Source organism: Mandrillus leucophaeus, unplaced genomic scaffold (genome assembly GCF_000951045.1).
Source record: "Mandrillus leucophaeus isolate KB7577 unplaced genomic scaffold, Mleu.le_1.0 Scaffold12, whole genome shotgun sequence".
Taxonomy (NCBI): Eukaryota; Metazoa; Chordata; class Mammalia; order Primates; family Cercopithecidae; genus Mandrillus; species Mandrillus leucophaeus.
The window spans coordinates 4,255,747-4,275,289 of record NW_012100320.1 but is presented as its reverse complement, the minus strand read 5'-3'; the positions used below and the strand labels follow the sequence as shown (position 1 = coordinate 4,275,289).

Sequence of the window (19,543 nt, the reverse complement as noted above, 5' to 3'; positions counted from 1 at the left end):
AGGTATAAGCTCTGTCCAAGGCACTGGAGTCACTCCAGTAGGTCAAAAGCTGACATATGGTGGGTGTAAGTGCTCAATCTAGAGAATATGATGGAGAACGGGACAAGGATCTTTCTCCTTAGTCCAGTCTCAGAATTCTGCTCCTTATATCTATCCTGTCAGCCTGCCTCCTAATACAAGGTGAATCCATCTACTTCTCTCCATCCCACTGCCACCACACGGTCTGCTGGGCACCATCCCGCATCTGGCACTGCCTTGGACTCCGATCTTGCCCGGCTGCATTCATTCTGCACCTGCTGGCCAGAGTCAACTTTTCAAACCCAGACCTGCCATTTCAGTCCCTGTTCAGAATGCCTCAATGGCTTCCCACGACTCATATAAAACTTTAAATCCTTACCATGGCCCAGGGCCCATGGGATCTGGCTCTGCCTGACTCCTCCACCTCGCTCTGCTCACTCTGTGGCTCACTACATTCCAGACACCAGGGCCACAGTCTACTTCTTCAGGGAGCCAACCACCTTCCTGACTCCAGGCCATTGTACATGCCATTCCCTCTGCCTGGATCATTTCCTTCCCTTTTTCACCTGATAACTCCTTGTCTACCAGATTTCAATGTAAAGCTTTCTTCCTCTAGGAAGGCACTGCCCCTGCTATGATACCCACCCCCCACCTGACCAAGACAAAAGCATCCCCTTTATTAATTCTTCTACCCTACATTTTTCCTATTGTGGTACTTAAATCAGAGTTCAATGACAACTGTGGTAACTGTTTATCATCTGCCTCCCTAATGTGGCCATCAGCTCTATGGAGGCATATGTCTTATTCACCATTGTATCCACTGCCTGCCACAGAGATATGGATAACATGGTTGTTAAGAACCCAGCTCTAGAGCCAGCCTGCTGGGGTTTATGACCTTGGGCAAGTCGTCTAACCTCTCAGGGCCTGAACTCTCCATCCCTAAAATACAGATAATTATCCTTGCAACTACAGGGTTGTTTTGAAGCTTAAATGAGTTACTACCTATAAAGTGCTAATAGTGCCTGGCACATAGTAAGTGCTCAGTAAAAGTAGGCCATGAACACAGGAAGTGCTTAATAAGAATTTCAGGAGTGAACCTACTAGCCAGTCCGAAGGTGATGAGCAGCAAAGAGAAAAAAATAATAGTCATTTCTGGCAGTATAGGTTATCAGATTAATAATTAACACCAGGTTGCTGCACAGCCTCTGTTCATAACCAGAAAGTTTCTAAGCAGCCAAGAGCCAGGGACATTGCTTCCTCTGCAGTATCTCTGGCCTGGCTTCCCCTGCCCGGCTGGCTCCTGCCCCTCAGTAAAGAATAAGGCTCCACCCTGGTCACTGGCACCCTAGAATCTCAGCAGAAGCCAAGTGGAAATCAACTTTAATTTTTCATTGCCTTAATTTTGAGTGAGCCGATTAAGATTTTAATGACATCTAGTGCTTAAAAATTCTGTCTTTGGTGAACAATCTTTCAGCAAGGCCTCTGCTGTTCTAAACCTAATTTCCCCAAATGTGGTCCTGAAGTCTTTTCAAAGAAGCAATTGATGTCCTGAGGTTTGTCATGTAGAAGGGGGCCAATGAGAGACGGAGATGGGCCTCCCACTGAGCCCTTCCCACTCACCTCTGCCTCAAGAAAAATCTGTGCCTAATTTCCCAGTCCCTGGCACATTGCTCATTCCTTGGCTCGGCACAGGTTTGGGGCTGCCAGGAGATGTGCTCATGTCTTCCCTTTACCCTCATAAGCCATAGGCTTACTGATAACTGGCATTTTGTCTTATTCATCTTGCCCTGCATATAATATGTGCTTATTAAATGTTTATTGAAATAAACTGGAAGAAGTTGGCCTATAACCATTCCTGATTTTTCCCCTTAAAGTGGGGGAGACTTTAAAGATTATCTCCTCCAACCTTCTCATGCCACAGATAAGGAAAAGGAGTTGTCTGGGGTCTCAGGACATTGGGGCCAATAGGATGAGAGACTCAGGATTGTATCTTAAGGGGGAACCATTTATTCAATCAACTAGCATTTATTGACTCAAGCAATTACCAAACTCAGCAGTAAATGGTAAAAGGCAACAGTTTCTGAGTACCTACTGTGTGCCAAACACTGTGCTGGGCACCAAAGATGCAAAAATGACCAAGATGGCATCCTGTCCATGAGGAGCACCTAGGTAAGCAAAGTCAGAAGTGTCAGTAAACCATGGTCCCTGTCTTCACATTGCTGGCAGGGGAAACAGGACTCATGTGTATGAAGCTTTCAAGTAACAGGTACAGACAAAGCTGTATGCTGCTGGTTATCAAAGAGATGCTTGTCTCCCTGGACAGACATCCAAGAAAGCTTCCTGGGGAAGGAATGGACCCTGAAGGACCTGAAACGGACCCTGAAGGATATGGGATGCTGAGTGGCTACTGGCTTCATTGCATGAACTAGAGATCATCATGTATGGATCCCTAGCCTAGGTTTACCCACCAATATAGATGTGGGGGTGGGGAAGATTCCTGAAAAATAAAGTAAGGGGATTCCCTAGAGTAAGAAAGGAAAGGACCTCTGAGGGAGACTATCCCTATCCAACTGTGGGGAAAACTGGGGCCCAGGAAGGTAACTGAAGCTGCTTCTTCAGAAACTATAGCTGGGAGCCTCCCACAAGGCCAAGGCCAGCCCCTTTGATCGTATCAGTAAGTCGCTTCTGGAACTGGGCACTCCGTATGGGGAAATCCTTGACCCTTCTTTCCACTTAGATCCCATGTCTTAAGCTCCAAGAAGGTCTTGGGACATATAGAACCACCACAAACAGGAGCCCCACTCCCACGGAAACAGGCCCAGAATATAATAACTGCCAAGTCCTAGAACCCAGTGGGACTTTGCAGACACCTTCAGTCTGAGAATAAACATGGTACACTCATGGTTCTCAATCTCCATAAACGAGGACCCCTTGTGACATGAAAACACTAAGGATTCCACAATGAGAGTAGCTATACTTTTAATGGCCGTTGGCTAGGATAAACACAATAGCAACCAGCTGCCATGAATTCAGTGGTGCTTTCACATACACTGTGTTTTATGAACAGGAAAGAGCAGTGTCTATGTGTGACACATGTGCCTTGGTCAGCTGGCAGAGTGCTTGGTGTGCAGTGGAATTGGAGGCCCTGTAGGCAGCAAAGCTCCACCTCAGTGCAAGGAACAGCTGTCCCTAGGCCTGTGGTCTGAATCCTGGGTTTCCAACAACCACAGGCAAAAGAAGTCCTAGGCTGGTGCAGTGACTCATGACTGTAATCCCAGCACTTTGGGAGGCTGGGGTGGGCAGATCACTTGAGATCCGGAGTTTAAGACCAGCCTGGCCAACATGGAGGAACCCCGTCTCTACTAAAAATACAAAAGCTAGCCAGCTGTGGTGGCTCACACCTATAATCCCAGCTACTCGGGAGGCTGAGGCAGGAGAATTGCTTGAACTTGGGATGCAGAGGTTGCTGTGCGCTGAGATCATGCCACTGTACTCCCGCCTGGGTGATTGTACTCCCACCTGGGTGATAGAGTGAGACCCTGTCTCAAAAAAAAAAAAGCCTTATGGCAGATCACAGCTTTGTTATGCCCAGGAAAAGGAGAAACTTGAAGATGGATCCAAAACTTTGAACAGTTTTATGGTTTCCACTTTCCCAAACTCCCTTTAGTCAATCTATGATGCCTGTCCAGGGTTCACCTCTTGGGCACCTGAAACACCACTGGGACAGACCCCTGTCAATGGGTAAAATATGGCTGCCAGATCCCATTCCCTGGGGAGGAAACCACTTGCTCCCCCGCCCACCCCCCACCTACCCACCTGCAACCATCTCCCAGAGAGTGGCATCTGAAGCCTCTACCCTACTGCAAAACTGAGACACTACAGGGAGGGAGCGCAGATGCTGGGCTAGACTGAGGAACAGAAGGATGAGTAAAGCCTGTTGCATGCCCCTCCCTCTCCCCTCTCCAGTGGTTCCACCCTCCCTCCCCTCTCCTCGACAGCCCAGGTGGGCTTGTACAATTCCAGTCTGCCTCCAAATTGGTCCCACTGCTCTCATGCTGCTGCTAAGGCTGGCTCTGTTCACTGGGCACAAGTGTCTTTCTCCTTTCTTTCTTTCTCTTTCCCACAATCGCTGTCCTTATAACAAGGCAGACATGATTTTTCAACTAATTCTGCCCCTCTCTGAGCCTCTGATATTCACCTTCTGAAGCCAAGCCAATCTCCTGGGCTCATATGTTCCATTTCCCTAATGCATGTCAGAATGGAAGCCTTTCTGCCTGGGAAGAAAACCTACCCCAGAGTTGGGGCATCCAGCCTCAGGCCTTTTAAAATTCCTTCTTCGCCTTCAGGCTGTAGGGAACCTAACACACATTTCCTCTACCTGAGCCCAAAAAAAACTATTATAGACTTTGTTCCTTTTTCTTATTGAGAAATTCCATCCATTCCCCCATAGGCCACTGTCAAATTGAGGTTCACTAAATCAAATTGTTGGGTTACAACTGGCATTTTAAAAACTGAAATAGAATACATCATAGTACAGAGAAAACATCAGAGTCCATCATACATAGTGACAGTAAATGTAATTTTTGCAAAGCACTGGTTTCTATTGTATGTGTGCATGAATGATACACATACTGCACTGAGGAGTCTGGTCAGAAGAATCTGCAGAGACCCCACCTACTCTCTGAGCCCCTCCCTGGGTGGGCTGGCAGGGACCCAGCAGCACCAGTAGCTCCTGGGCTAATGTGCGTGGGCATATGGCTCACTCCCAGCTGGCACTTACTTGCCCATAGTTGGTTTCTCCTGGTCCTGTTCTTGAATGCCATACAGAAGAGGCCCTTGTGATCTGGTCCCTTCTTACTCCCACAATCTCATCTCTTGCCGTACCCCATTTTGCACTTTGTGGTTCAACCACACTCACTATTTGCAATTTCTTTCAAGACATGATTCTTTCGCCTGCCTCCTGCTCTTTGTACATACAATTTCATTTGCTTGGTCAATTCCTCCTTGACTTTTAAACTCTGGACATCACTTCTTCCTGAAAATCCTCCATGACCAGCCAAGCCTCAGCTGAGTTTCTCCTCTACATTCCTGGATGCACTATGCTGCCTCCACCTCTTCATACTGCACTGTCCCCCTTCCCTCCATTTTTCCCTCTGCCCTCACCTCTTACCACTGACCTGAGTCTGCCTCTGGCCCACAGGCATCCGCTGTGACAGCACGTGTCCATCTGGCCGCTGGGGCCCCAACTGCTCTGTCTCCTGCAGCTGTGAGAATGGAGGCTCCTGCTCCCCAGAGGATGGGAGCTGCGAGTGTGCCCCTGGCTTCCGAGGACCCTTATGCCAGAGAAGTAAGGCTGATCCCCTGACCCCGAAGAATTCAGAGGGCTCATCCTCCCTAGCCCTCCCAACTAGAACTAGCCCTGGCCTGACAGAGACTGGGCTCTTAAATCAGCCCCCATCTCTTCCTTCCCTCTAGTCTCCTCTCTCTCTGCACTGGCTGCTCTGTCCCCAGGTTTGGGGCCCAGCCCAGCTACTCAGTGGAAACAGGGCCACACCACAGCTCTTCTCTGCAGAAAGGGATGCACCCTCCAAGATGCGGGAAGGATGCAGGTCTCCCTATGTTTTTGAGAAGTGTGGAACAGGAAGGGTAGCTAGGCTGGCTGGGGTCTATTGGGCTGCTGACCACCATCTTCCCTTTACCCTCAGTCTGTGCCCCTGGGTTCTACGGCCACAGCTGCGCCCAGCCATGCCCCCTCTGCGTGCACAGCAGCGGACCCTGCCACCATGTCAGCGGCATCTGTGAGTGCCTCCCAGGATTCTCTGGAGCTCTCTGCAACCAAGGTACTGTCTCCAGTAGGATGGTACAGGGCAGGGAGGTGAGAGGTTCTGGAAGGAAAGTGGCAGGGAAGGAAGGGCTTAGGGATTTTCATCATACTCTGTAAAGGTAGCTCCTTCCCTCTTCAGGACTTGGGCTGCCTTTATGAGAACTGCCCCACATGGCATGAGACAAAGGCCCTAACGAAGTTAACAGGCTCAGAGGTGAAATGCTTTATCTGTGATTTCGTAGCTAGCAAGTGGCAGAAACAAATTCTGATTCCAACATGCATGCTAAAGGGATGAAAAGTGAAATAAGCATAGAGGAGATCTACATCAGAAGTGGCACCATGTGGTCTGTGCCGAGTGCCAAAGGTAAAGGGCAGAGAATGCTGTGGGAGTGTAGAGGAGTTGGTTCTGGCTTGGGCTGGAGATGGCAACTTCCAAGCCCTTCTCCCTGTCATATTCAGGCCACCATCCCTAATCCCTCCCCACATGCTTTCCTGATTTGACCTCAGAATCCTTCACAATACCAACTCCAAGAACTGCTACCACTCAGCAGGAGTTGAAAAGCGATATAAAGCTTATTTGCATTGGTGTTCTGCCCTATCAGTTCTGTGTGGGGGAAAAACCCTGATCTGTAACATCTGCAGATTTTAAAAATATAAATATTCCTACCATGGCTGATTTCAAGGTACCAATGATTTAACATCATTCACAAAATTCCCAAATATTGAACAACCAGTGAGAAGGTAGGAGCTGCCTCCACACATCATTGCCTATTGCCATTCCTGGCTTTCTTAGGACAAGACAGTATAGATTTGGGGGAAGGCTCCATGGACCATGCAGGACTTCAGCTGGGCCTTAGCTTGAAAGGTGGAAAAGGAAGAAAAGCATTCTGTGTAGAGGAAGCAGCTTAGGCAAAGCATAGAGACATGGGCATGCTACAGGGAACAGCTGATGGATATGGTAGCTGGGGGTGGGCAATGGGGGTTAGAAGGTAGGCTGAGGCCTTCAGAACAGGTTTGAACACAAGGTTACAGAACTTGCACTCTGTTAAACTTAGGGCTAAAAGCAACTTCAAGGTCATCTATGCAAGAAATCTCATCTGGACTCTGCTTAAATACTTCTGTTGACTGAACGCTCACTACCTCCCAGGGGAACCCATTCCTTTGATGAATAATCACTACTGAGCTGGGCTATTTTTTGCAAGTGTGTGGGCTGTTAATATGTTTGAGTAGAAAGTTTACTACATGATGCTTTGAGGTCCTGAGAAGTTTGAGCCCCAGGGAAACATATGTGACAGTTTCATTTACTTGCAGCCCTCCTAGGATGGTTTAATCATAACCTGACATGTCGAAGTTTACTTATTAAACATAGGAGACTCGGCCATCAATAAAGATAGTCTAGGTCTAAATTAGGACCCATGCAGCCCGAGGAGTAACTCTCAGATGCTGCGTTGTCTGATTTATCGCCCACTGGCCTAATGAGTATTTCCCACATATAGATCTAATAGAGTTTGCTATTAATGGCAACTGCCCTGGTTAAGTCTCAAACCTTGTAAAAAATTGAACTGACACTTTCTAATGACTGGCTTTCCAGCGAGTTACAAATTATAGACACTGCTTATGCAGAATCATTAAACATAGATTAAATATAACCAGATGTTTTCTTTTCACCAGCCCCCCTTCTGTCCACTGCCCCTCTCTTTGCCTTACTCTTGATTCAGCTAAGAAGTCGACCAATTAATGGATTAGATTGATCGTATTAGCAGTTCTGTGGGTAAATTTCTTGGCCTCATATATGTGAGAAAGACTTCAAAGATAAGACTGTCTTGTTAGAGAAGCTCAGAGTTCGTTTTGCAGGTAGGGTAGGGGGAGCAGCACTGGCACCCTACTCCCCACAGAGGGCCAGGACTTGGGGTTGGGTTCCCCAAATCAAGTACCTCCCAGAGGTAGGAAAGAAGAGGCTGGGCAGCCTGCTTTTCAAAAAGCTGGAGCTTGAGCTGCAAACAGGTGAGATGCATGTCACCCTCTGGGCAACAGAACTTCCTGGAAGGGAACTAAGGTTTCTGCCAGGGGAAGCACAGGGCCCCAAATCAGCCAGCCTGCCACAGCTACTAACCATGGCCCTAGGACAGTCGGTGAGGGCTCCCATTCCCACCTCAAAGATGAGGAAACAGAGACTAGGACAGGTGTTGTGGTTTGCTCAAAGGCACTTAGCCAGCAAGCGGTACAACTTCCTAGTTGTGTGACCTTGGGCAAGTTACTTAACCTGCCTCAGTTTCTCATCTATAAAGCAGAGTTAATGATAGGGCATAATAATGAGACTACATAATAAGAGTATTCCAAGATTAAGTGAACTAAATACAGGCATACCTTGTTTTATTGTGCTTCACAGAAACTGCATCTTCTTGTTTTTTACAAATTAAAGGTTTGGCCGGGTGCAGTGGTTCACATCTGTAATCCCAGCACTTTGGGAGGCCAAGGTGGGTGGACTCCTTGAGGTCAGGAGTTCGAGACCAGCCTGGCCAACATGGTGAAACCGTGTCTCTACTAAAAATACAAAAATTAGCCGGACGTGGTGGCGCGCGCCCATAATCCCAGCTACTGGGGAGGCTGAGGTAGGAGAATCGCTTGAACCTGGGAGGAAGAGGTTGCAGTGAGTCAAGATTGCACCACTGCACTCCAGCCTGGGCAACGTAGTGAGACTCTCTCTTGAAACAAAAAACCAAAGGTTTGTGGCAACCCTGCCTTAAGCAAGCCTGTCGGTGCCATGTTTCCAACACCATGTGTACACTTTGTGTCTGTGTCAGCATTTTTGCAATAAAGTGTTTTTTAATCAAGGCATGTACATTGTTTTTTAGACATAAAGCTATTACACACTTAATAGAGTACAGTACAATGTAAACATAACTTTTGTATGCTCTGGGAAACCAAAACATTTGTGACTTGCTTTATTGCAATATTCACTTGCAGTGATCTAGAACCAAACCCACATCTCTGAGGTATGCCTGTATTTGTGAAGCACATTGAACAGTGTCTGGTGCATTTAAGTGTCATGTATATGTTTGTTGAATACATAAAGAAAACTTGGACCTAAATCCAAGGCTTTGGACTGGAGAGTCTGGTCCACCATACTGCCTTTATTATTTGTCTCAACTACCACATCATGTCCAGGAGAGGCACTGAGTAGATGCAGATCCTAGCCACTAGTGGCCCACAGTCTGGCTGGGGAAGAACTACCAATATGAGGCAGTGTGGTGTAAAGCAGAGGGTTTCAGCCCAAGATGTGAGAGACCTGGGCCCTGAGGAAGTCATGTATCTTCAAGAATCAACACATTCCCATCATCCTCTGTGCTGCTCTCCAGGATCGACTTTATTTTGTGGCAATGGGAACCCACTGAGGCTGAGCAGGACATAGGAGTGCCATGAAGAAAGCTGTGCTTTAGAGAGCTCAAGCTGTAGGAAGCAGGTGGGGGATGAATTGCAAGGGGAAATAAAAGGTTAAGTGCTCAACGAATACTCAAGCCTAGTCCTAAAAAAGAGCTTTGCAGCCTGACTGAGGAAACCAGCTCTTCCTCCAGGGACAAAGGAGTGACTCCTCCAGGAAGGTCTGTGACCAAAATCCTCCAAGTGACTCAAATTGGAAATACCAGTGGTGGAGAGGGCCTTGTGAACTCAGGAGGGCTTTTCTGAGGAGGATGCTGAGCTGAGAGGCTTGAGCAACAGGTCAGAGGAAAGAGGCGGGCAGGGACACTCACTCAGGGCTGGTCCTTTAACAGTCAAACCGCAGGCAGGCCTGCCACACAGCATTTATCCCTCTCTGTCCAGCTGTACACATTCTCTACCCTTGTGGTTGTGGAATCTGTGATGTTGGTGAAAGTAGTAATGGAAGCAGAAGGCTGTGGAACAGCACAGGGAGCACTGGACTGTGAGTCCAGAAGTATAGTGCTCAGCCTCCCATTTCTCATCTGTGAGGCCGAAGTCAGGTGATTCTACCTCCATGGGCCTCAGGCTGTTCTTAAAGGCAATCATAATAGAGCCTTCTGAAGAATGCAGCTGTAGGCATGAGAGGGGCAACTCATTTATGTGCAAATGGAGAAGGGTGACGAAGGTACCAAGGTGGGCACGGTTTCCATCCAGATCCATGACCCCTGGGTGATCGTGGCTGTGGCTTGGGAACTTCTAGGGATGAGGCTGTGGGTGGAGGTCAGAGGAACACAGGTGGGAGGATGGGTGCCAGGCTGCCCTGTGCCCACAGTGTGTGCTGGAGGACACTTTGGGCAGGACTGTGCCCAGCTTTGCTCCTGTGCCAACAATGGGACCTGCAGCCCTATCGATGGCTCCTGTCAGTGCTTTCCTGGATGGATTGGCAAGAACTGCTCACAGGGTAAGTTGCTACTACCTGAGAATGCCCTTACCTGGAGTCAGGCCCAAAAATTCTCCCTTTCTTGCCCAAAACCTCTCTGTCCTGGTGCCTCCACTTCAAGGGATGAAATCTTCTGCATGTAGGATCGAGCCCCATTTAGCTCTATAGCTAACACGATGGATTATTAGGATTGATCATTGGTATTAACTACTGGTATCAAAGGTATTGATATTGTTGATAGTACCATTAATGCTATGAATTCTGAGGCTCAATACACCATTAGCACCTGGGCAAGGAGTAGCCCCTGAGTTTGGATGGGGAAAAGGAGGGGCAACGGCATGCTTGAGTTTGGGAGTAGGGAAGTGAGATGAGGCCAGGGCAGCCACTTCAGGAGAGTAGGGCGCCCTCTGGGTGGCCCATGTGAATGATGTCCTAGAGGCTGTTCATGTAAAGCGCACCAATCTGATGTGAAGGGAACAGCCTCTCTCCAGAAGCCCCCAAACTAAGGACAGAGAACCCTGTGGAGCTCCTTGTCTGATGGGTGAGACCTAGCCAGTACCCTCCGGGAGGTCCTAGTTAGATGGCTGAGGGAATTTCCATTCTGATGAGGAGACATAGGCTCTGCTGTCAGGAGCTCACCAACTGAGAGGAGAGAGCTCCTGCCCTAGGAAAGTCCCCATTCTCGTGGGGAAGCACACACAGTACATACATGGCAAACCACAGTGTTTACCCGCATGCTCCAAATCAGTCCCCTGAGAGGGGAGGCTCAGGGGCCCTCAGAGCCCTGCTGAGTCAGCATCAAACACTTGGAGAGTGGGTAGAGAATCTGGGCTTAATGGGAATCTTGGGTAACTAAGCCAAGAGGTAAGTGCAGGAATTCTGGGAACAATGTGTGAAGCCACTGAAAGCCAGGAAATGTCAGCCAGGTCCATCCTGGCATCTTGGCTCTGACGTGTACTCCCCCTTCTTCTCCCTCTCCGTCTGCCCCTCTCTGCCTTCCCCTCACCCTCTGCATTTCACCCACATCCCAGCTTGCCCACCCGGGTTCTGGGGCCCTGCCTGCTTCCACACATGCAGCTGCCACAACGGGGCGAGCTGCAGCGCCGAGGACGGGGCCTGCCACTGCACCCCTGGCTGGACTGGACTCTTCTGCACACAGCGTAAGCCCCACCTCCTGGCCTCCCAGCCACTTAGAATCCCATGCTGCGGCCTACTGGCCAGTGTCGGCATTGTCCAGACCAGCAGGGAGGGAAGAAGGAAGGCGGCCCCAGGATTAGTACCTGACTCCTGCCCCCATGAGAACTGAGGAGCTCTGCAGGGGCAGCTCTAGACCTGACTGGATTCAGGGGACTGACAAACCCAAAGTCCTGGAAGGTCGGGGCTGCAAGGTACCCCAGCAATCACCAAGACCAGACCCTCCTTGGACAGTGGGGCCCAGAGTAGGGAGGAGCAGCCTGTGGCCACACAGGAAGGAGACCCTAGCCTGGCCTGTGGTTCCACATCCCCTCTGTCTTGAAAAGGCAAAGATCACCTAGCCCCTGCCCCTTCAGCATGAAGATCCCGAGCAGGGAGACAGCTCTGGTGCAGGGCCTCACTAGTCTTCATCCCATGCTCAGCAAAAAAAGAGACAGAAGACAGGTCTGGTTCCCGCTGCACCCCTTATCCTCACCCAGCAGCAACTCTCATGACTGGAAATCCTGTTTCTCTAGGCTGCCCAGCAGCATTTTTTGGGAAGGACTGTGGGCGTGTATGCCAGTGTCAGAATGGCGCCAGCTGTGACCACATCAGTGGCAAGTGCACCTGCCGCACAGGCTTCACCGGGCAACACTGTGAGCAGAGTAAGCTGTCCTGACCCCTGATCCTGGGTGATGCTGCTGGGCTCCAGCCTCCTGCAGAGGATGCCTCCCGCTTCAAGGTCCACTCACTCAGGGCTCTGTACCCCTTGGTCCCTTGACTTTGGGGGCAACTTCCAAGGAAAACTGCTGAGGAATATCATGCCTACATTATTGTTTGAAGAATTTCTCCCGTCAGTTGGGAGGAGATGGGGGGGCATTTAGGGCAGGGCAGAGGTCATAGCAGGTAATGAGAGAATAGTGGGAGACAGATCTTTTTTTATTATTCTTTAAAGTCCCTATGGCACTCAGATTAGGGCCTGGCAGGTGGAAGATACTGCTGAAATGTGTTGCATGAGGAGGAAGTAGGGGTGAGTGGGCCCTGCTCTCCTCCTCTGTCCCTGTGTCCCCCACTCAGTGCTATAAATGCTCTGTCCACCCCCAAGTATCTAGCCAAAGCACAACAGGAGCTAAGGGAATAGGCTTCACTCGGTGGGAGGCAGAACAGGCTTATTGCCATAGCTGTCTACACATGGAATGGGAGGGGTGGAGAGTGAGTGGGTCCTCTACCCTAACTCTTTGTGCCACACAGGATGTGCTCCAGGAACCTTTGGCTATGGGTGTCAGCAGCTATGTGAGTGCATGAACAACTCCACCTGTGACCATGTCACCGGCACCTGTTACTGCAGCCCTGGCTTCAAAGGAATCAGGTGTGACCAAGGTAATACACAGGTGGCAGAGCCCCTGGGCTCTGTGGAAAGGGCCCCATGGAGGCTCTAGGGAGATTCCAACTGGAACAGCTGGATTTGATGACACCTCCCTTTATTCACATTTGTGAGGACAGCAGGAATAGGGTGGGCTGCAGAGGCTCCAAGAGCTGGAGAGGCATAAGGAGCAGGCAGTCTTTCAGTCACAGCCTCCCCAGGCTTGCCCTTGGCAAGTTTCCCATGAGCCAAGCAAGGGTAGCCACAAGCTAGTACTATGGAAAGGTCACCAGACCAAGTTAGAATATCTGCCAAGTTCTAGTTCTGCCTTACTTGCTAGGTGTCCTTGGGTAGGTTATTTGATTTTGCTAGGCCTGTTACTCCACGTGCAAAGTGGGAAGAGTAGATTAATCGTCTTCCCCCATAACACAAGGTTACTCTGAAGGCTGAGGAGCCCAAAGGGGCTCAACCTGGGCTCTAGCCCTACAGTCGGACAACACCTCATAGGGCCTAAAGGAGATGGAGTCCCAAGGTCAGGCTGTGAGAATCAAGTTGAGACAGTATGAGTAAAGGACTCAGCATGGTGCCTGGCCCATAAGTGAACACTCCAATAAATGCTGGCTTTGTTATATAATGTGCTACAAACATGTTGGTTCTACATGGGGGATGAAAATGGACTCTCAATTATCCACATTACAGAAAAGGAGCCAAAAGACAGATTTCCGTTGCATTCTGAGGATAAATCACTGAGAACGATAATGCAGCACACTTACCTCCCTAGTGATGTTGGCCAGCTCAGTTCAGCCAGCAGCCAACAGTCAAGAAGTCCAGACACTGCAGGCCTGGCAGGACAGCCCCCTAGACTAAGCATCAGCATGGAAGGCAGGGGCAGCCCTCACATACATCACCAAGAGGGGTCCTGCGGGCGGTAAACCTGGAAATAATAGCACAGTACTTAGAGCTTTCCTTGCCAGTCTATCACTTGGTGCTCACAATGACTGGGGAGGGTGGGGCTATTGTCCCCGTGTTACAAACGAGCAAACCAGGGACTCTGAGCCACACAATTAGGAAGCAGGGAGAGGAGCTGTGTTCAATTTCTCCTGACTCCACCAATTATAGGTTATGTAATCTTGGGCACATTACCTAACCTTTGGTAAAATTGGCTTTTTCATCTGTGAAAGGAAAATACTAATCCCTTCATAGGGCTGCTGAAGAGTAAATGAATTAATATCTGTTAACTCATTTTTGGAACACAGTAAAACAATAAATATTTGTTATTGTTTCACATCCACAGTCACAACTGCTCCTTGTCATGACCCTGGGACTCCCACCCCTTTAGGGACGAAGGCACAGTGAGGGCTGGGGGTAGTCACCTAGAGACTGAGGAAATCAGGCCAAGGCCAGAACCAGGTCTCCTAACATTAGAGGGGTTACGGGCATCTGAGCCCGGGCCCAGAAGACCTGAAGTGCAAGCAGGCCAGCCCCAGGCTCAGGCCCTCCCTCTGCCCGCAGCTGCCCTCATGATGGAGGAGCTGAATCCCTACACCAAGATCAGCCCAGCACTGGGTGCAGAGCGGCACTCGGTGGGTGCTGTCACAGGCATCATGCTCCTGTTATTCCTCATTGTGGTGCTGCTGGGCCTATTTGCCTGGCATCGGCGGCGGCAGAAAGAGAAGGGCCGAGACCTGGCTCCCCGCGTCTCCTACACACCTGCCATGAGGATGACCAGCACCGACTACTCCCTCTCAGGTAAGGGCCATGCTCCTGTCCTTCCTCCTCTTCCCCTCCACACACACACCCCAGGAATGGTTGCACCTGTAGGGTTGACTGCTGTGGCTGGGTGTAGAAGCTCGGTCTCCCCTAGAGTGACAGTGGGGATGGGGAGCAGGAGCCTACCTAGAAAAGGTATCTGGGGTTCCAAGAGGAAATTGTTTCCTGAGTCCCTAGCTCTGAGCAGCTATGGTTGGGAGCCTCCTCCCATTTTCCCAGAGCTTCCCTATCCTTCCCACCAGCTTTCGGCCTCAGGGTCACCCACACTAACCAGTCACTTTCCTAAGCTCTCCAGGGGACCGTCTCCCCAACCTGATGCCTGTACCACCTCAGGAGACTAGACCTTGGAGCCCAGTGCCCAGAGCTTGTCCATTTGTTTCCCTGGTGAAGGCCTCAGGACAACCCTCCTTCCCAGTTCCCAGTTAGAGAGGGCCCTATTAGTACAGTGGAAGGGGACACTACCTGACTTGGGGGAGGTCTGAAAGTTTGAACAATGTCCCTCTGGCAAGTGTGCCAGAGCCCAGTGCATCCACGAATGTGGTTAACAGCTCCAATAGGCATTTTAATTGGGAGTCTGAGTGGGGTCAAGGTGGGGCTGCTGGGCGATATCCTTCCTTTCCCCTGAACCCTGGACTGCTGCCTTGGAAATAAGAAAGGTTTTTTTGCTTCATATTTGGCTAAAAAGTAGAGGCCAAAATGCTCTGAAATTGCCCTATAGTCATGGACCATGCGAGGCTGGGCCCGTCTGGATGGGCACCAGGTGACAGCTCTCTCCAGGTGGCTCCATGGCGCATGGCTCATGGCTCATGGCTCATGGCTCATCTGCAGCCTCCTGGACCTTGTGCTTAGAAAACTCAAATCACTTCAGCCCATTCCTGCTAAGTATTGCCTTCTGTATGTCCAGCTTCATGCTAGGCACTGCAGGGTAGACAGAGGCAGGCCAGTGCACACCATGCCTTCAAGGAGCTCCTGGTCTACATGCCACACTACAGCAAGCAGACATCCCCCACATGGGAGATTTGGGGATTTTCTTCTATGACTATACTGAGAAGGTTGGCTAGGGTTTCCTATGCCATTCCTCTGGTATTCCCCGGCCCTATGGAGAGGTTCTGGAATCCTTAGGAGGGAAGAACGGAGTCAAGAGGAGTGAGGTTCTCTTTATGATCTCATTACCAGGATGTGACCCTAGAAGGAAGCAGGAGTCCAGCCCTAAATAGGGACTCAGAAACATGTAAGGCTATCAAAGCCAACATGCCCCATCCAGGCTCCAGTTGATGGTGCCCCGCCCTGGCACTGGCGAGCCTATCCTGCATTCTGCCATGCTGCAGGGAGGACCAGCATAAGGGAAGAAGCAAATCAGGCTCTCCAGATTTCGGTAGGGGTAGTGGATGCCAGGAAGCTTGGGGGATGGGGTACTTGGCTGTTTGTCTTTGCAGGGCTCTCTCAAGGCTCCCAGCCCAAGCATTAGTACTGGGGGTATGTCATACCAGGGGCAGGGGTATGATGGTATGTGGCACCTTGTTCTCTTCCCAGATTTGTCTCAAAGTAGCAGCCATGCCCACTGCTTTTCCAATTCCAGCTACCACGCACTGGCATGTGGGGGGCCTGCCACCAGCCAGGCCAGCACTCTGGACAGGAACAGCCCCACCAAGGTACCGGGCCCCTGATTCCCCAGCCCCCACTCACTGCCCTCTCATTTAACCCTCACCTCTGCCCAGGAAGGAACTGCATCCCCCACATGGAGGGTCCATGTAGAACTGACCGCCAATACATTAAAAGCAACCCTGTGATCCATGGTACATGTAAACACTCTGTGAAGCATGTAATGAAGCCAGCATGTTATGTGGAGCCAAGTGCTGTGTAACCAACCCACAGCATCACTCACTATAACATGTACCCCTGCACCCTGTAACCAACTGGTACCAAGTCATGTAATTACGTATTAGCTTTATCACCTATAATCATGTAGACACTTTTGCCACATGTCAGCATGTAATCAAAACACCAGACCACCTTGTAGGCCAGGCGTGGTGGCTCACGCCTGTATTCCCAGCTACTTGGGAGGCTGAGGCAGGAGGATTGCTTGAACCCAGGAGGTGGAGGCTGCTGTGAGCTGAGATCGTGCCATTGCACTCCAGCCTGACGACAGAGCAAGACTCCATCTCAAAAAAAAAAAAAAACAGAAAAGAAAAAAACTAGACCACCTATCACAAATCACTGCAGTATGCTACCAACACAATGTGTGCAACTGGCATATTATAGAGTAACTACTGTTATTCAGATAACTACCTAACAATAGGTTATCTGAAACATAACCATGTCATCAGTACCCACTCATAACCATTTGTTGCAATCTCAATCAACACAAGGGATGTGGAACCCAAACTTCAGCCACAGCCAGTGTTCTGTGGACAGTGATTTCTGTAGGTCTTCATGGCAGGTGTGCACCCTTCTGGACAGGACCTTCCCTGACAGCTTCCAGCATAACCCTGGCTGTTGGCAAGATGTCCTCTTATACTCACAGGCCCTTGGGCAAGGATGTCTCCGCACCTATGTGTAGATAATACATATGGGAGTTCCCTTAATGTGCCCAGACTCATACCAGGCAGAGCGGGAAACAAGAAGTGAGGATGAACAGTCCCCGAGGACAGGTCTGAGAGGCTCATGCTGCATACCTCTGGATACCCACCTGTGCCCATGCCCACAGACACAGAACAGTGGGGAGCAGGGCCATGGTGGGAGTGGGAATTTCAGGATTCCTAGCTTCCCATAATACCCATTCAGGGACAAAAGCATGGCTTTCACTGTCCAGGGCTATGCCCTAGAGATCTACGAGTCCTTTCTTCCCTGTCCCGTGGAGAATGACCATCGGCCTACAGACCTGGTCCAGCAACAGTAACACATATATACAGCCTCAAGGGCAACCACTATCAAGCTAACACCCCAAGACCACTCTCAGCCTCCACCCTCTTTTGGTAAGGGGCTGGAATTACTGCAGAGTAGCCAACTTGGTGACCCTCTGGGTCACCTCAACCCAGGGGCCCAGAGTGACTCTATATGGTTAAGGACCCCTCAGTCTAACAGATAGGGCATCTGCAGCAGAGGCAGGCAGCTGTGATGACATGGAAAGGACATGGCACTGGGAGCTGAGACCTGAGTTCCAGACACAGCTTTGTCACTGACTCCTTGTGTGTTCACAAGCAAAGCACACAAGTCAGGACTCAGGTCGCCATCTGTAAAATGAGGATAACCATCCTTGCCTCATATGAAGGGCAGCTGTGAAAATGCAGAGAAAGGAAAGACGACAACATAAACCTCACGATACTCTATTCTGAAGCTTTCCTTTGGTCACAGGAAAAGGAAAATCTCACATTCAGCCCTAATCAAGATCAGGTGGCAGAGGTAACAGTGACATTGCAGGCAGCCTCAAGACTTCCCTCTGTGCTGGAGATGGCCTCATGTTGCAGCTGAGACATCACCAGAGGCCCCTCTCCTAAAGCTAAGCCCCACCCCCCAGCTAATCTGCTTCCTCCATCAGGGCCAGCTTGGCTCAAGCTACCCCAGGAGGGCTGGGAACCCTACAACTTCAGCCCAACACCTGGGGTGGGGTATGTTCTGTTCCCACTGGCATCAACCACACCATGGTGGCCTGTCATGGAACACCTAGCTCGCCCTTTCTTTCAATGGCCTAGGACCCAGGTGGGTCAGGATTATCACAGGGTGCGTGCACTGAAGCTACGCAAAGTGAAGATTGGGGAGGGGTACCTGGGGCACTATATATTAACTGGCTCTCCTACTCTCCAAACAGCTCAGTAACAAGTCCCTTGACAGAGACACAGCAGGCTGGACCCCCTACAGCTATGTGAACGTGTTAGGTCAGTAGTGGTTTGAGTCTGGTCCCCACCATCATGTCCCACCCTATTCTTCTTCCACATTGAGAGGGACCCAGCTTGAAGGGAAAGGGTTATGAGTCCTGAACATGGTTTCCCCCAGGGAGAAATATTGGCTCTCACAAGCAGATGAAGCCCTAGAATCCCTTTCCATTACTATATTAGGGCTAAGTCCCTGCTATGACCCAGGGACCACAAGGGAGAAAACCAGGGCCAGGATGTAGGGAATCTAGATGGAAGCAAAAGACACTCACCATCTGGATAGGAACCTCTGCCTGACCCAGGCCCTACCAAGGCACTCCTTTCAAGGGCTTCTTTCCCCTGCCTCCTCCCTGGTGGAGGAGCACTAATTCCTGCAGAGGGAGGGAGGAAGGAACGGAGGGAGGGAGGGAGAGGGGAAACAAGGCAGATGACCTTGGCTCTAACAGAGCCCCTGGCCCCAGCCCCTCTGGATGCTATACACAGAGGCCCCCAAGTCCTCCCAGCCTGCCTCACCCTGACCCTGGCCCACTTGTGTACTTCCTACCCTCTTCCCTGCCATACCAGGGCCCTGGGAATAATGGCTCCTCCCTGTCATTCCTCTCACTAGACTCCCATTTCCAGATCAGTGCCCTGGAGGCCAGGTACCCGCCCGAGGACTTCTACATTGAACTTAGACACCTCAGCCACCCCGCTGAGCCACACTCACCAGGTCAGACCCCAGCCCTACCCTCCACCCCCTCATGCCAGACCAGACCCAGCACCTGCCCTAATCCCCATCCCTGCACCTTGACCTCCACCCCATGGTCCCAGAACTCTCCCTTTTAAGCCCTCTTCCCTCCTAACATGTCTACCAGCTCAATCCCCTATCTAAAGATGGAAACCTGTCTGGATCTTCCCCATCACCCATTCTGTTCCCACAGTGAATGGTGGATGTGGACAAACGGGCTACTTAGGGTGGAGAAGATACAACAAAACTGCCCTCCCTACAGGCCACAAAATACAACCCAACATCATTCAAAAATGACTTGGGGATGGTGACATCTTTGGGGTTCTTTGGGCCCTGTTGGCGTGGATAACAGGGAGTTAGCTCTCTGGCTAATAAAGTCCAGTGTTTCCCACAGACTCCAGAAACCCCAGTGGCCCAAGCCAAGCTTTCTCAGATC

At 50.4% G+C, this 19,543-nt stretch overlaps 2 protein-coding genes across 2 annotated transcripts in view; one reads left to right on the top strand and one right to left on the bottom strand.

The window, feature by feature from the left end:
• Nucleotides 1–19,543, top strand: part of MEGF11 (multiple EGF-like-domains 11) — a 254,935-nt gene that overhangs the window by 222,150 nt on the left and 13,242 nt on the right. The window contains exons 13-19 of the mRNA XM_011968341.1: nucleotides 5,219–5,365; nucleotides 5,724–5,858; nucleotides 10,095–10,223; nucleotides 11,234–11,362; nucleotides 11,912–12,040; nucleotides 12,627–12,755; nucleotides 14,251–14,487. Of these exons, the coding sequence (XP_011823731.1) occupies nucleotides 5,219–5,365; nucleotides 5,724–5,858; nucleotides 10,095–10,223; nucleotides 11,234–11,362; nucleotides 11,912–12,040; nucleotides 12,627–12,755; nucleotides 14,251–14,487 (1,035 nt within the window). The remainder of the gene's footprint in view (nucleotides 1–5,218; nucleotides 5,366–5,723; nucleotides 5,859–10,094; nucleotides 10,224–11,233; nucleotides 11,363–11,911; nucleotides 12,041–12,626; nucleotides 12,756–14,250; nucleotides 14,488–19,543) is intronic.
• Nucleotides 14,567–19,543, bottom strand: part of RAB11A (RAB11A, member RAS oncogene family) — a 51,836-nt gene continuing 46,859 nt past the window's right edge. The window contains exon 6 of the transcript XR_001004684.1: nucleotides 14,567–14,598. The gene's annotated coding sequence lies outside the window, so the exon portion shown is untranslated. The remainder of the gene's footprint in view (nucleotides 14,599–19,543) is intronic.